At 38.0% G+C, this 17,280-nt stretch overlaps 1 protein-coding gene across 1 annotated transcript in view; it reads left to right on the forward strand.

The window, feature by feature from the left end:
• The first annotated feature begins 9,285 nt into the window (after nt 1-9,285).
• The window catches only part of IFT57 (intraflagellar transport 57), a 33,578-nt gene continuing 25,583 nt past the window's right edge, over nt 9,286-17,280 (forward strand). The window contains exons 1-2 of the mRNA XM_015822422.1: nt 9,286-9,498; nt 13,832-13,994. Coding sequence (XP_015677908.1) covers nt 9,326-9,498; nt 13,832-13,994 — 336 coding nt within the window. The 5' untranslated portion in view covers nt 9,286-9,325. The remainder of the gene's footprint in view (nt 9,499-13,831; nt 13,995-17,280) is intronic.

Below are 17,280 nucleotides of genomic sequence, written 5' to 3' on the forward strand. Positions count from 1 at the left end.
CCATACCAGTCGGGCTTCAGGCCGGGACACAGCACGGAAACGGCATTGGTCGCGTTGGTTAATGATCTCTGGAGGGCCCGGGACAGAGGATATTCCTCTGTCCTTGTTCTTTTGGACCTCTCAGCGGCTTTTGATACCGTAGACCACGGTATCATGCTGCGGCGTCTCGGTGAGTTGGGAGTGGGAGGCACCGTTAAGCAGTGGTTCTCCTCCTTCCTCACCGACCGTACGCAGTCTGTATTGGCAGGGGGACAGAGGTCGACTCCTAGACCCCTAACTTGTGGGGTGCCTCAGGGGTCGGTCCTCTCTCCCCTTTTGTTCAATATTTATGTAAAGCCGCTGGGGGAGATCATTCGTGGCTTCAGGGTGGATTTCCATCAGTACGCTGATGACACTCAGCTGTACATCTCCACCCCAGGCCACCCCAACGATGCCCTTGACGTGATGGCCCATTGCCTGGAGGCCGTACGGGTCTGGATGGGGAGGAACAGACTCAGGCTCAACCCTTCCAAGACCGAGTGGCTGTGGTTGCCGGCGCCTCAGCATAGTCAGCTGACTCCATCGCTGACTATAGGGGGCGAAATTCTGGCCCCCTCAGAGAGGGCGCGCAACTTGGGAGTCCTCCTGGATTCGCGGCTGACATTGGATGACCATTTGTCGGCCGTGACCAGGGGGGCGTTTTATCAGGTTCGCCTGATTCACCAGTTGCGACCTTTTCTGGACTGGGACGCCTTGCACACAGTCACTCATGCTCTCGTCACCTCCCGCCTGGACTATTGTAACGCTCTCTACATGGGGCTCCCTTTGAGGAGCACCCGGAGGCTTCAACTGGTCCAGAATGCGGCCGCGCGGGCGGTGTTGGGAGGGACTCGTCGCTCCCATGTAACACCGCTACTGCGCGAGCTGCACTGGTTGCCAGTGGCCTTCTGGGTGCGCTTTAAGGTGTTAGTTACCACCTTTAAAGCGCTCCATGGCATTGGACCTGGCTATCTCCGAGACCGCCTTCTGCCACAGATTCCCTCCCATAGACCGGTACGCTCCCACAGAGTGGGTCTCCTCAGGGTGCCGTCGGCCAAGCAGTGTCGGCTGGCGACCCCCAGGGGGAGGGCCTTCTCTGTGGGTGCCCCNGGCCTGGCCTAGGGAGGATTTTAAATCGGGTTTTTAAATCGGGTTTTTTAAGAATAATTTTAACTGCACAACTTTAAATATTGGTTTAATTTGGTTTTATCTGGTGGGGGTTGTAAATATGTCTATGTTTTTAAATATGTTGTGAGCCGCCCTGAGTCCCGTTGGGAGAAGGGCGGGATATAAATCAAAATAAATAAAATAAATAAAATAAATAAATAAATAATCATCACAATGTCCCATAATCAGATGATAAACATTTGAGCCAGCTCACATTTACAACTACCCCTGTGCTGCCTCCACTGTTGCCCCAGATGACCTTTGTTGCCGTTTCCTTTCTCCCCTTTATTGGACTCACCATCTTGGACAACCTACGGAGGTACCATGGTTCTAAGACTTTTGCCACACTATGGCTCTGGGCCTACTTGCACCCTCCACATCCTCCCTCATTGCAGCAGGCACACCCAACTCTGCCATACCTCACTGGCCACCCACCCACACTTCCCTACCCCATCTGTGTTTGTGCTGTACCTTACCAGCCAACCACATGCTCTTATGCACCCTTCCCCAGCCCATCTGCACTTTCTCTGTGCTTCACTAGTCACTCAAATCCTCTTGTGCATCCTCCCTTAGCCCATCTGAACTTGTACTGCACCAGCCACCCATGTACCCTTGCAAGTGGACAGTAGCCACTTACCTGTCTTCTGGTCTGCTTACAAGCCACCTGGGAATTGCAAGTTTCTACCAGCTTCTCTGCTGATTTTTGTTGTTGCAAGCCAGCAGGAAGGTGTGCAGAAGTCCCAACTTAATGACCCACAGTGATTCATTTAACAGCAGTGACAAGGAGTGCAGAGATTGCTGATACTAAGTGATATAGTAGGGTAATATGACATCATGCTTAGTAGAAATTTCAGTCCCAATTACCAGTGTTAATCCAGAATCTAGCTGCATAACACTATATAGAAAAATCTTAGTCCCCTTCCAGAGTTGACCAGCTTTTTGTAATTCCTGTCGGAACAAGGAAAAGACTTGAGATAGCCCAAAAATGCTAGAGACAGTTGCTCCTTACAAGACAGCAGTCTCTGGGGGTGGGTTTAGAGCTCTGGAAGAGGGAGAAACTAGCCATCAAATACTTTCCTATTTTTTTCAGTTTGTATTAGTTTTTATCTTTGTAATTATATTTTTAATAAGACTATTATAATAAAAAATAAGAGAGGTCAGTCCAACAGAGTAAATGTTTTATTTATTTATGGTGTATATATTATTACACACCAATAATTGTTAGTTATAGTACAGTTTAAATTTTAATTAAAGAATAGCACACAAGACACGTTAAGACATCCAAAAAATATTTCTTGGGGATTTAAAGCATAAGAACTCTGTTTCTGCATGATTTTATATGTATGTCATACAAAAGTTGCTTTTGGACTTTTGCAAGAAATATTTCAATTGTTGCTAAAATATACAAAACTCCCTGAAAGCTATAAAAGGCTTGAATAGTTAACACTAATCTCTATTCATTCTGTATAATTTTATTTAAATAGGCATTCCAGTTTCCTGCAGGATAGAAAAATATACCCTAACATTTAAATAACTGCCCCTGGCATAACTCATTGTGATGAAATGTTGGTTTGACTCAGTGAAGAAGGAGAATGCCCAAAGAATATAAAAAAGATATTTTAGTTCTAGGAAAGTAAAAAGTGATAGAAAATTAAAACAACTGCACCTGAATAGTGTTAGGTATAAACTGAACTAGATTAGGGAGCATGACTATATTTCAAGATTGATGCTAGCCCTTCAAGATAGGCAAGATCAAGAAGTAGGAATCCCTAGGAGTTTGGGGACATACTTGAATCCACTTAGTGTATAATAACAGTATCTTGGAAGTCTAATTTCCAGCATTCATTGGAGTTGAGGAAGGGAGGGGGGAAGCTTTTAAAAGAAACTTGGCAAACAAGGAAAATCCTAGTGTAGTGTACTGTGATCTGTTAGAAAAAAAATCCTTAAGGAGTCTCTAAACAATAATTATTGCATTTCATCCATGCAATGATCACATAAGAGATAATAGACTAAAAGAAATAGCTCATTTCTTCATTAATTCATTAATGCATAATGACACTATTTTATGCTAACAAAGATAGAGACTTAGTATAGAAACACATTAGTATGGATGTTTAAAAGAAAGTACTGTTGTAAAAGTCATATATACTGTATTTATTAGTTGACCTTTTTCTGTTTTCCCAACCCCCATTCCACTGAAATGGACATATAAACCTGAGATCTGCATTTTTACTGATGTCTGACCACCAGCATATGGTCCGCAGTTATATTCTTCAATGACTATAGAATTCCTCATAGATTAATTTTGGAAAATTCCTTCTCTTCTTGTTATTCTTTTATCACTACAGAACAGATGCATTCTTGGCAGCAGTGTATAAAGCACATGTTGGGCACAAGTACTACTGATATAGGTTATTCCAGTTGTATTAAATGTGCAACAATTCGCTTTGCTTGATGGTAACTGAATACAACTGATGTATTCAGTTCTATTATAACAACAGCTGCTGCCACTCAGCCCTTATATATACCCTGAGGGTTTCTTTATGAGGGAGAGCTGCAGAATTTTTATACTTAGGTTTTTGATCCAGCAGCCAATCCTGTTTGTAGCAATGGCAGCACACATTTCTTCCAGTGAATTGCTTTTGTCATTTTTAGAAGAATAAAGCCAAGAGGAGTGCAGTCTTCTGTCAATTGCCTGGTACATTTTGACAAACGAAAAGGCAATATGCATCTGGAAAGCATTTACAAAAACATGATGGCAAACATCTTCTGCTACAATCATTATTCTGAATATATACTGTCAATTCGAATGATGAGGTTTGAATGCCATTGGGTACATAATGGGTGTTTTAATAGGACATATGATGGAGATTCAGGCTCTTTATCTGACCACAGGCCAGCTTTTAGACAGAAGGTTAGTTGGTCTGCTGATTGTCATCCTATTGGGTATTGCACAATTGGTATCAGGGAAATAGCTTCTTCTAAGACTTGAAGGATATTATACTATATATTTGATATATGTATATCAAGGGATAATTGGATGGAGACTTTTAGAAACCAACTGGAACTGCTTTCCATTATTAGCTGATCAGGATTCTCATGTTATTCTATTTTATACCCATATTTACTGTATTTCATTAGGCTGTATTAAAATAAATACTAATACTCAAATTAGGTAATGAAAATTATATGAAACGTAATTACTTTAATAATGCTTTATTTTTCTAATTTTGAAAGCAATTTCATATGAAAGGCATAAGGGAGTTGCATTATTCCTTGTTTCAATGTATGTATTCATTCTTGGATCACAACTAGAGCATCTGGTGAAAATTTTAGGTCCTCTGTGTTTTTTATTTGTTTTGGTTCAAAGGCAACCGTCAGACATCATAGGCACTTCCATAATGCCATCATTTCCACTCTCCAGTCTTTCAAAAGCAATTTGAATTTAATGTAGGATCATTTTCATTAAGATGTCAAAGTATGACTACACTGTCCTAATCTGAAGAAACAAAATTCTTTCACCCCTGTTCATTACAAAAGGGAAATTAAATTATACAAAATATATGCGGGTTAGTAGGAAAATAGTCTTGCAAAATGACATGAGGAAAAATATATAACAATTTGAAAAAGGTTATAGATCATTGACTAGTTTATTAGCACGCATCCCACATTTCTGCTAATTGTACATGATTCTGATGTGTGCAGTGCTTTTTTTGTAAAAAAAAAAAAAAAAAAAAAAAGGTGCCGGAACTCACACACATTATACAACCCGCCTTGCCTACCCTATAAGATTCCATCCAAAAAAGGTGCTGGAACTCCGTTCTGGGCGTTCTATGACAAAAAAAAAGCCCTGGATGTGTGTGATTCTATTCTATGTTTGTTCAAAAAACAAAAAATGTACAAGATAAACCTGGACAAAATCCAATATTGTGAGACTAGATTTTTAGTCATACAATGGTACTTTGCATTGTGAATTCTCAGTAAACATTTTGTTCATAAATCTGCTCCAGAGATCTTTGTCTTGTGGAAGAGGTGCATTTCAGAGGGAGCAAGGGAGATCAAATGACAAAGCCAACACTGCACCACTACAATCCCAGTTCCATTCCTTGTATAAGTCTATCATAACATTCTACAACCATACGTTAAGGGCAGAGATGATGGGACAATGCTTTTCAGTTTGATAAAATTGCAGTTGGGAACAGATGCCTCTTTGTACAAGAGGAGATGGAATCTGTTGCATTAATTGTGTCCATTTGTAGCAGAAAAGTATTTGATTTCGTCCATTGTTAAGTGCTTCTCATAGTGATGTGAAGTTCTGATCATAGAAAGCAAGCTTCAATTACTTGAGAGAGTCTTATTATAGTAGCTTCTCACAGCTATTGTGAGACCTCTGCTGTTTTCCTAGTAAATATATTGAGAATCTGTTGGAAAAATTGCCCACTCATCAAACCACTGATTGTTAGCTATGCCTACTTATCTATTGGAGCACAAATTACTTTGGCAGGCGAGGACAAATATTTCAGAGGCTTTCAAGTAATTATAAAGCGGAATTCTGAAATGAACAACTAAGAATGTGATATTGTTGAAGAAAAAATGAGTTTCTCAACTATGAGTCATTTAGGCAACTCTTAGGCAGAAATGGATTACACTCCATAAGGGAAAATTGATTTGGCAAAGGACTTGTGAACTTTATCAGGAGAGCCTTACATTAAACTGGAACAGCGAATGAGGCTTCAGAGAGTCATGAAGATAGCCTTGAAGACAATATTCAAAAGCCATTACAGAAACAAAGGCAGAAACATTCCTTAGGCCAGTGGGCGAACCTATTGCACGTGTGCCAGAGGTGGCACTCAGAGCCCTCTCTGTGGGCACATGCACTATGTGCTGGAGATGGCAACTGTCCCTCTTCAACCAGCTGCCTGCTAACTCGCTGAGGTCCTACATGGCCAGATGCATCCCAGCACAGCTGGTTTCCCTTGCCTCTGTCCCATCCCTCCTGGCTTTGCATGCTCTCCTTTTCCTGGGCACGACCCACTGCTTCGCCTCCTCAGCTGTCGGCTGTCGATCCAGCTCAGACGCAGCTTCTCTGAACTTCTGGCGGTGGGCTGCGGAGCCCCAGAGTGCGCCGGTCGAGGGGCCGGCAGGCTGTGGCTGCTGACGGACACTGTCAGCCCCTGTGTGCTTACTGGCCTCTGTGTGCGGGGCCGATGGTGTCAAGCAGCAGCCGCTCCGGCCCCTGCCTCACCTTGCCCTGTAACAATGGCACCCCCACCCTGCCTCCCCTTGCCTCCTGCCCACCATCCCACCTGCCAGAGACATCGAGGTGACCACGCCCACCTTGGCCACACCCACTCTGTCTGCCATGACCACTACAGCCATGCCCAACCAGTGGGCCATGCCCACCTGGCACCCAGCGATAAATAAGTGGGTTTTGGGTTGCAGTTTGGGCACTCGGTCTCTAAAAGGTTCGCCATCACTGCCTTAGGCTGTGCGAAAGAAGGTAGCGTTACGGGAAGATGCAGGCCAGTTCCTCTGTGACTCAATGGGATATAATAGGGAGAGAAGATGGAGAACAATCGGGTTCACACAATGCTGTTACTTATAGCCTATCATAACTAAACATAGTTCTAATTTAGTCCATTTCCTGATCTGGTCTAGCTCTGTTTTGGGTAGCATCAGTCTCTTACAGTTCTGCACGGAAAAGGCATGGAAGTAATAATTGTATACGGAGAAGGCAAAAACTGCTGTATATTTTCTTTGCATTAATGTTTTCTACTTCTAGATAGGAAAAATAAAACATATAAATACAGGACTGGGGAGATCTGACTTGGCAGTGATACATATGAAAAATAATTAGAAGTAGACCACTTACTTCTATTTGAAATGGACAAACAAACATTAAAATCTTGGGCTGCCTTAACAAAAACTTTGTGTCCAGATCATGGGTTTGAATATTCTATAATACTATGGATCACATAATACTATGTCTAGTTGCTGATATGGAGTACTCATAGCAGGCTTATAGGAATAGCTTGGTAAGGACTGTGAAAGCTATGCAGTTATGAGAAATGAGAAATAGTTAAATAAACTGGCTATATTTAGCTTGCAAAAAAGAAGACCACGATATTGAGGTGGTTAGAAATACCTGATAAGTTCTCATGTGCAGGAGGGGTTGATCCTATTCTCTGTTGAAACCAAAGTGGGACAAGGAACAAGAGGATGAAATTGAAAGAAGAGTCAAGATGACTATTAAGAAGATCCCTTTTTTGACAGTAAGAGCTATTTACCTAAAATAGTGATGGATTGTCCACTCTAGAGGTTTTCAAACAAGGGCTGCTAGCCTTCCTTCAGAAATAATTTAGCTGAATTCTATAGTATGTCAGACAATTGGATGACCCACAAGATTCCTTCCAACATGTTTTCTATCCCACTACAATGGAATGTGCCAGAGGAACACTACCAGGATGTTATAGTTGAAAACAAATCAGTGTAGACTTTCAGTAGTTGAACTGTTTACAACTTACTGGATAGTATTTGTAACTCCAATTTAAGATTTACTATCATTTGATCCTTAAATGGCTGCCATTAAGAATTCCTTTAATTCAAATCCTGAATGTTAGATTCACTGTTAAAGGATTAAAGAAAGTTGCTGTTTGAGATTCAAAGAAGTTTGAGATTCAAAGAAGGCAGTAACCTAAAGAACAGAAACCACTATTAACCCCCTTGTTTTTGTTTCCCTGCGAGTGTTCAAAATACCTGCTGGCAGGACAAAAAGTAATTAGCTTTGCTTTTCTGTCATGAATGTGAATGGTACCTTATGGACCATCTGTTTAGGAGCCCTCTGTTTAGCTTACCATCCACTAGATCAGGGGTCCCCAACCCCGGTCCATGGACCGGCACCAGGCTGTGGCATACCAAAAACCAGTCCGCGCAAACAAGCAAAACCCCATCCGCGGGAGGGAGGCAGGCAGTACATGAAACCATGCCCCCTCTGATCTGCAGAAAAACTTCTCTCCATGGAACCGATCCCTAGTGCTTAAAAGGTTGGGGACCTCTGTACTAGATGCCTTATTAACTGTGCAGCTGATTATGTGGCCATATTGGAGGAAAGGTCTGAAATCTGGAAAGAGCTTTGTTAAACCAGATTCCAGTGCAAGACACATGTAGCTCAAGGTGTGATGTCAAAAAGTATCACATTATGCCATTTTTACAAAAGTTGCAAATGGTGTGATTTAATAATTGTAGGCCCAGCTATTATGTAAACACAGCCTGTATAATATCAGATTATCGGCAAGTTTATCTCTCAGTAGCTTTGTTCTTTCCGAAGACTTCCCCTTACCCTCAGCTTAATTATTATAGGAACTCTTCTGAACCAGATTACTTTTAACCTAATATAAACAGTGCTGTCAAATATAAGTTATATAAGAGTTATATAACTCTTATATAAGTTATACCTTTTTAACAAGTACTCCAAAAGTAAAATCCATCATTTAATTCTACCCAATATTAATTTCTGTTGGTTTCTCTCAATTCTGTTGACACTACACATATGCATGGTTGAATTAATATAATTTACTCATTATCCCAATTTAGGGGGTAGCCACAATGTACTGAATAAATTCTGAGGGCTTAGATAGCACAGGCGTAAAGGACAGGCATCCAGATCTGAGTGGCAAAATCTGAACCAACATCAGTCTCTCCGCACTCCCATCTCACTGCTCTTTATCCGGGTCGTCCGGATTATTGCAGCCCGGATCGGAGAGTTGTAAATTTGTATCTGATTAAAATTGCAGCTCCATGCAATTTTTTGCAGCTCCGTGCAATTGCAGCTCCATGCAATCAACCACTCCGGTTTCCAGGCGTGCACTGTAAAATCCCGGCGAGCCTTAGACGTTAATAAAGAATTAAAGTTTCCGGGTTTTAGCTATCATCCCGAATTTTCCCACCCAGAGCTGGAAGCCCTGAATGTACGCCTCCAAGAATCACTTCGGGTGGAGCGGACTGCTCGGATTAAGAAGCCATTGGAGGGCGAGCGTTTGAGCAGGCGGGGTTTGTTTCCCGGGTGACGCGGGCGGCCTTGATGCTTCTCGCGTCGTGCTGGCAACAAGTTGGAAGCGAGGAGCTGCAATTGAGAAGTGTCATGGCGGCCGCCGAGGAAGGGGACGCGACCGGGGAATCAGCAGTGGTGGAACGCGGGCCGGGGGCGCTTTATCACATGTTTGTCATGATGGAGGATCTGCTGGAGAAGTTGAAACTACTGAACTACGAGGAAGACGCGGCGTTGCGGAGCCACAACATGAGGCCGCCTTCCCGGTAAGGCAAGCAAGTAGGCCTTGCGTGTTGGTTTTCTGGGCCGTGTGTGTGTGTGTGTGTGTGTGTGTGTGTGTGTGTGGTGAAGGTTGGTTGAAGACATTGTCTAATCCAGTGTTTCTCAACCTTGACAATTTTAAGGCATGTGGACTTCAACTCCCAGAATTCCACAGCCAGCATTGCTGGCTGTGGAATTCTGGGAGTTGAAGTCCACATGCCTTAAAATTGTCAAGGTTGAGAAACACTGGTCCCAGCCAAGTAAATGTTTCAAGGGCTTTGTGGATTTAAAAGCCAGTTTTCACGTGTGTATTTAATTTAACGAGTGTGTATTGGGCTTTTTAGGGGTAAAGTTGGGGGTTGGAATTGTCTTTCTTGAACGACCCAGCCCCAAGACTATCAGACAGCAAAGAGTATTGAAGTTGTTTTCGAGAAAGGCTCCTTGGGAACGGAAGTGTTTTGTGCTGCAGTTCAGTGTGTAAATAACTTTAGTTGGAGACTTTTTATTCAGTGAGTGAAATCAGACACTTTTCTGTTTATATAGGCCTATTTCTGTATAGAGTTAAGAAAAAATAAACATATTTTACTGTGCCAATCATACTGTGCTGTTTCAGAATGACCGGTGTTATGCAAATTGCAGAAAAAGAAATACTAAGTTAAAAAAAATAAAGATTTGATGAGAAAAGGAAACATGAAAACTATGTGCTGTATCTCTATCTCTCTATTAACTTGAGAGTTAATTTTGTTAAACTAGTTAGAATTTATGACTTGCTCAGGAAACGTCCATGAAATTGTGCTGGAATAATTGATCATTTCTTCCTTGTTGTATTTGTAATCTTTCAAAAATATACAGTAGTATCAGATATATGACAAGCATTGTTTATTGCAAAGAAACTTTTCCTAGAGATTCCTCCTTATAAGCTCAAATTATTGAACAGAATAATGGTTGTAATTCAATAGATAAAGTTCTTTGGGCTAGAACTTTTTCTTCCAGACTCATTCTAAAAATGGAAACTACCGGTAATTATAAAGTCAAGAATAAATGAGAAATTTTTAGAAATGTCTTTTATAGAGAGCTGGTGATATAAATGTATGCAGTCTTTTCTAATATACATCTTTGTTAAGGCCACAGGATAGGCATGCATCAAGCAAATGTCTTACATGTAAAGAATACTATTCATGTTATTTTGAGAAGTCGCATATTCATTATAATTTTATATTGGCAATATACCTAAATTTCTTTTTTCTGATTTCCCTAAATGTACTCTAAGTCATGAGATTCTTGAGTAACTTATTATTATTATTATTTACTTAGGGTTATAGAGCATTTGGGTAAAAATCTATGTTATTAATACATAACTCTTAAAAATCCACTATAGAGATATTCTCACATTATATGGCTATGATTGCATTCTTCTAATCTAAAACATGTGACAGGATGTGTAGCTGTAAGTTTAGGATTTTATCATGAATACTAAAATAGGTGCCATTTTTCAAAACATTCTCCTTAAATTCTAGTATACATTAAATCCATCTTTAAAATGCAACAAATACTTTTAATTTTCTTTCAGTTATAATACTTCCCCATCTATAGGGAAAAACAATGATATACATATTAACTTAGTTTGCTTATGCAGTTTTTCTTCTGGGATAACATGGCAATAGTTTAAATGTTGCAGGTAAAAATTTCTTCCAATCAGTATCTACATTTTTGTCAGGCAAGTAAAATTTATTTATGGTGTATATTTTTATGCTGTCAATATGGATTGCAGTTCTATTTTTGTGACTTGGGCTTCATATAATATTCATATAATATAGTCATATATAGTTACTTAGAAATGAGTCCATTAATTTTGTCAGGATTACTTGAGTAGACACATGTTTGTGTTTTGACTTGCATTTTGGTCTATAGTCCAATCCCTTTTACAACATAGGAATTTAAATTAAAACATTTCCAAGAGATGACTGTCCAGACTCTTTGCATCCAGTGAAACAAAGCTTGTCATTTTCCTGAGTAATTGGTTCTACTGTTGAAGTGTTAGGATGTTTTTCCTAACATTCAACTGGAAATATTCCTCAATCAGAATTTGTATGTATTTTGCCATATTGATTTCTTTCAACAATATAGAAAGCTGGTGAAACAGTGTTTTTAAATGTCTAGTTGTAATTGATTATTTTTAATAAACTGTATAATTTTAAATAATTTTCTATATTCTTAAATCACAAAGATATATATCCAATTTTGTTACAGCTTTAATGCAATTAGAATATATGAAGATAGATTAATAGGTACATAAAAATGGAAAAATCAAATTCAAGTAGTGCAAACCTAATAAAACCTACTATGATGCAGAATAACATTATAAAAATCATGTCCCAAATCCTTTTTCTTAGGTATTAGATTAATATACTTAATGTGAAATTGCAGAATAGTGTAATGTCAAGGTATTAAAAAAGCAAAATAACTCCAATTTGGAGCTTTCTAATATTTCCTATGTAATCGATTGTATGAATTTCTTTGTCAAAAATATAACGTAAATAATAGATATTTTGGCATTGTTCTCAGAGAAGCTTCTTCTGAAGAAATCCAAATCAATCTGAGAACTCAGAGTAGAAAATTAAGTTTAAAAACAAATCTAAACTATTGTGTTCAGATCCAATTATCCCCTAGTATTAAGCCTGTAATATTAAATCAATCAGCAAACCAATAGGCCCCAAATAGACAGATGAAGTAGATATTATCTTTGGATAACTGTTAACCTGCTATTTGGATGTCACAAAAGATCTTGTTAAAAACTGCTTTAAATGAGTATTTGCTGATCATGAAGATATATGGAATTGAAAGTAAGTTTTAAATTATAGTTATATGTGTTCATTATTGTATTATACATTTAAGTTATGTTGCATATTATAAGTTATGTATAGCATAACGTCTTCAATATTACTAAATAAGTATAAAAATAGTTATACATATTTTCTCTGGTCTTAATAACAATTCTTATTTGTATGAATAATAAGCCATTTGTATTTGTGTACTACACTGGATGCTTCTATAGAAGATCAGATAATATATTTAATAATTGCAAAATATCTTTATATATTTTGAACAAAGCTACTGCCATTAGTTATTATAGAGTATGAGAGCACAAAAATATGGTAAAATATGAGAACTGCTTTTAAAAGCTTTGATTTACATTATTTTTCTGTAATGTATATACATAGTTGTGACATAAAATTCTGAAAGCACTGCAAGGAAAATAGCATATATATTAAGAAAATTACCTCTCAGTGAAATATAGTATGTTAGGGAAAACAAAGATTGTGGGCATAGATGATGTACAAATCAGGGTGGATAATAATACAAGATTTTTTTTTTAAATCAGTTTTTTTAAATTTAAATCAGATTTTTTTATTTTTTTCAAATTTATTTTAATAAAATGCTTTTGGAGTAAAAATCTATCTAAAGATAGTTTTTATTTAAGATACATTAATAATTTAGTTTATTCAGTATGAAATGGAGCTTAGTTATGTAGCATGAGGCTGTATATTCTGTGTATTTACATTTTTGGTAAACTCATTCAATGAATCCAAGCTCTCCAAGCTGAGATAACATGCACTGCATTGATGTATTCACACAATTTCAAAGTAACCGTGAGATAAATCATAAAACAAAGTTCAGGAATATTCCTTTATTCCATTGTTTTGCAAGTCTATGTACACTACAAACTGTATGAATGTTTGAAGAGAAATGCATCTGTACCAGGCTCTAAGTGTTTTAATTAAATAAAAGATTTTGAGTAGTTCTCCAACTATGTATGATTAACCTATTAACCTAAAATCGGTTCTGATATTGCTGTTTTACTAACCTGACAGCTTATTATTCTAAATAGGAAACCTTCATTTTATTTGCAAATAACATTAAAGAATCTAACTACCGGCAAGAATGAGTCCTTACATTTAAAGAGCACCTGTCATTTCAGATCCATCATGGCAGCGCCTGTTAGCGGACATCCATTCACCTGCTGCCCGCCACGTCCCTCATCTTGTTGTGTCACTGCCGCATCACCAGCCATCCCATTAAAGTGAATGGGACTGTCGGTGAGTCAACAGCGGGTCAGAGGAGGAAACGCTGCGGGACAGAGATGACAGTTGCTCTTTAAAAATTATGATTTAAATCAAGTTGATTTAAATCCAGCCTTTTTACTAGTGATTTAAATCATGATTTAAATCGACTTGATTTAAATCAAATCCACCCTGGTACAAATAGAGAAATTGTCTTTTTAGAACATTTTTTTCAATATAGGCATACTAATTTCTGCTCCTTTTTCTTTTAAAACAGGCATTATTTTGCATTACCTATTAACCCGGGTGAACAGTTCTACATGTTTTGTACCCTTGCTGCTTGGCTGATTAACAAGGCAGGGCATCCTTTTGAACAACCACAGGAATATGATGACCCAAATGCAACAATATCTAACATACTAGCAGAGCTGCGGTCCTTTGTAAGTAAACTATTTAGTTTACCACCTATTATTGTTTTGACCATTCCTAATAACTTTGTAGACTGCAAAAGAAGTTCTTTTTTACATTTTAGAAAAATTATATTGACTTAAGAAAAAATGGATGACTATATAGAGTAGTGGTGAAGTATAAGAAGCATTATAGCTGAGCAGCTAACTGACCTTGAAAGCTAAAAAGATTGGACCTGACTAATACTGGAAATACTAAGAAATGAGCAGTAGGGTGAACTGGAAAATAAATAAATACATTAAAAATCACAGGAAAAGGTAGTGACCTGTAAAACTATATGGATGTTGATGAAATCATCTGGATACAAGCTTGATTGGATGATTGAGAAAGCCAGAGAATGCTAAAAAGAAGTCAGTATGTTTTCCATTGATTATAGAAAGACCTTTGATTATATCAATCATGTCAAGCAGTGGAATGTTCTTAGAAAAATTCTAAGCATATACCGGTAATTCTATTCTAAAATCATGGAGCCACTGATTGTCCTGAAATATGTGAAATCTAGACACAGATCAGAAAGCCAGAGGCCAGTTGGAACATGGTGAAACAGAATGAGGCCAGTTGGCAAAGCAGTGAGAGTGTAAATTCTCCCCTTATTTATTCTATCTGCACACTGAGAGAAGTTGGCTTGGAAGAAGATTAGCATGGTTTTGGATTGGAGGAAGAAGGTCAGTGTCAACGCTGCAAATATTGTATATTCTTGCTAAGAATATACAGTATTTGCAGCATTGACAGTCAGTGCTCTATGCTGATAACACTGAAAGCTGAAAATACAAATCTGCAGGGTTTAGTAATGAAAATCAAGAAGCACAGTGAAGATAATGGGCTAATATTATAGGTAAATAATATCAAATTTATGACAATAGACATAGCAATGAAGCCAAGCCATGATTACAGATTTTATTTCTTTCAATGAAATAACTCTGTTTTAGACAGTGGTTTCATTACCCCAATTGAAGTCATCTCATGACTAGTCATTAGGGTTTCACCATATGTTTACAATAGAGCCAGTTGAAACTGTAGTAAACTCAGCCAATTATCCTACTTTGAACACATTAAGATCTAACTCTCTGGATAAGTCTACAATGCCAGAAAGGTGGAAGGAAAGGGGGATGACCAGCAACAAGGTGTGTGGACTTAATTATAGTGGTGATAGGTGCACTAGTGAAAAGATTAGATTAATTACAGATTGTATTGGAGAAAATCTGTGTTGTCAGTAATAGTTGCACCAATTAGATGCCATATAATCAAACTTCACTCAAATTATATTTTAAGAAAATTATAGAAATAATTGGTTTTCTATATATTTTATTTATGATAAAAGATCAGTTACTAATTATACATAATAAGTGCAAAAGGTAAATACTATCAAATTATATTAAAACTTTAATGTAATTAAAATAAATATGAATAATATAATACTTTTGTACCCTCCAAAACAGCAATAACTATAGAATATGATTTAGCAACTGTTCTAAAGATGACTAGATTTAGCTCTGTTAGTAATTGGAGAATATGCTACTCATTCAAGGTGTTTGATTAAGAAAGGTGTTATTAAATATCTACCAAGCCATATAGTATGGGCAGCACAATTTATGTATGAATAATTGCCTTAGTTTCTCCCTCTAGGCATGTACATAAATCCTCTTGCACTGCAATGTTAAAACAAAAGGGCTTTTTAGTGAGGTGAATGCAGAATTTTAATTAGATAATTAACTGGAGTGTAAAATGTTCCAGACAAAACCACCACCATTATGATACCAAACCATAGATGATAGCTCAGATCTTTTATAATCATCAGTAAAAATTACACATTACCCCAACTCATTATTGCTTTCTTAAAGCCCACAAAACCAGGTTGAGAGTCTATAATATCTTTGATCTTATAATGCCATTTTTCTAGATCAATAGAAAGTTATCCAAAAAAAACTGAAGACCCAAGGGACCCATTGCTGAAAATAAATTTTAGCCAGAATTTTATATGATACCCTTCAAACAAGCCTCTAAAGCAGGTATACCATGTTCCAGATATAATAATGAACTGGAAATTTTGAAGAATTTGGGGCATGACTTTTAGATGATGCTATTTTTCAAGGTCTTAAAACTCATTTATACAACAGGTGGTTAGTCACCTATGCCTTAGAAATGTAGAGCAGAAAGCATAGCTACCACTTCTGTTGCTAGCAAAATAGCATTAGCAATCAATAGCAGTTCTTATTTGATGTGTCCAAGCAATCCACAATTGTAAAGTAACTTACAACATTTAAATGTCATAATTGGCTTTGTGCAAGTATTACTGATTATCTGTAACTTGCATATCTCTTACTACTTTTGTTTCAGCATAACTGATGCTAAGTCTTTCCTATTAGCAATACAAAGCAAGGGTTGAAATGTTCTAGCTTACATATGTTGTAGAAGCATTAAAAGAGGTTTATTTAGCATAATTTGTCCAATTAAGTTTTTTTCATACTTTGTACTATAGAATTTATGTAAATGTTGAAAACTGGGAGCCCATACCACCTTGCCCTTGTTTGAATTGGGGCAGAAAAGCATCTTAGGCTACAATATGTAGCTTGAATTCAAGTATTTTCCTGCCATCTGGTAATTAAAAGTTCAGGTAGTCTTTGCTTAACAATCACACTTGGAACCAACAGTACTATTGCTAAGTGACACGGTTGTTAAATGAAATATCTTATGACTGATAGATTTACAACCCACTGCAATTGTTTAGCAAAACACCTACAGTTCTTAAGTGAGACCTCATTGTCCGTGACCTGCAGTTTTACTGTTGACTCGTCCATTATTGGAATACAGTTGTGAAACATGCAAATGGCAATTGTGTTGCAGGAAGCTGTAAATTCAAAATTCAAAATTTATTTGATTTATATACCGCCCTTCTCCCTTGCGGGACTCAGGGCGGTGAACAGGCACATTAATAAAACAGCAATACCATAATATTTAAAAATATTCAAAACTAATTAAATTATTTGTCCTGTCCTAAAACCCACTATAATAATATAAAATTATACCCAATTTAAAATTGTAAAGTTTCAGATTTATGGCAGACCGGCCTCTTGGAACAGATAGGTCTTTAGGGCTCGGCGGAAGAGGCGTATGTCCCCCATTGTACGGAGGTCAGGGGGCAGCTCATTCCATAGGGTAGGAGCTGCCACAGAGAAGGCTCTCCCCCTGGGGGTCACCAGCCGGCATTGTCCGGCCGACGGCACCCTGAGGAGGCCTAATCTGTGGGAGCGGACTGGT

The sequence above is a fragment of the Protobothrops mucrosquamatus genome, unplaced genomic scaffold (genome assembly GCF_001527695.2).
Source record: "Protobothrops mucrosquamatus isolate PMUCROS unplaced genomic scaffold, P.Mucros_1.0 scaffold1558, whole genome shotgun sequence".
NCBI lineage: Eukaryota > Metazoa > Chordata > Lepidosauria > Squamata > Viperidae > Protobothrops > Protobothrops mucrosquamatus.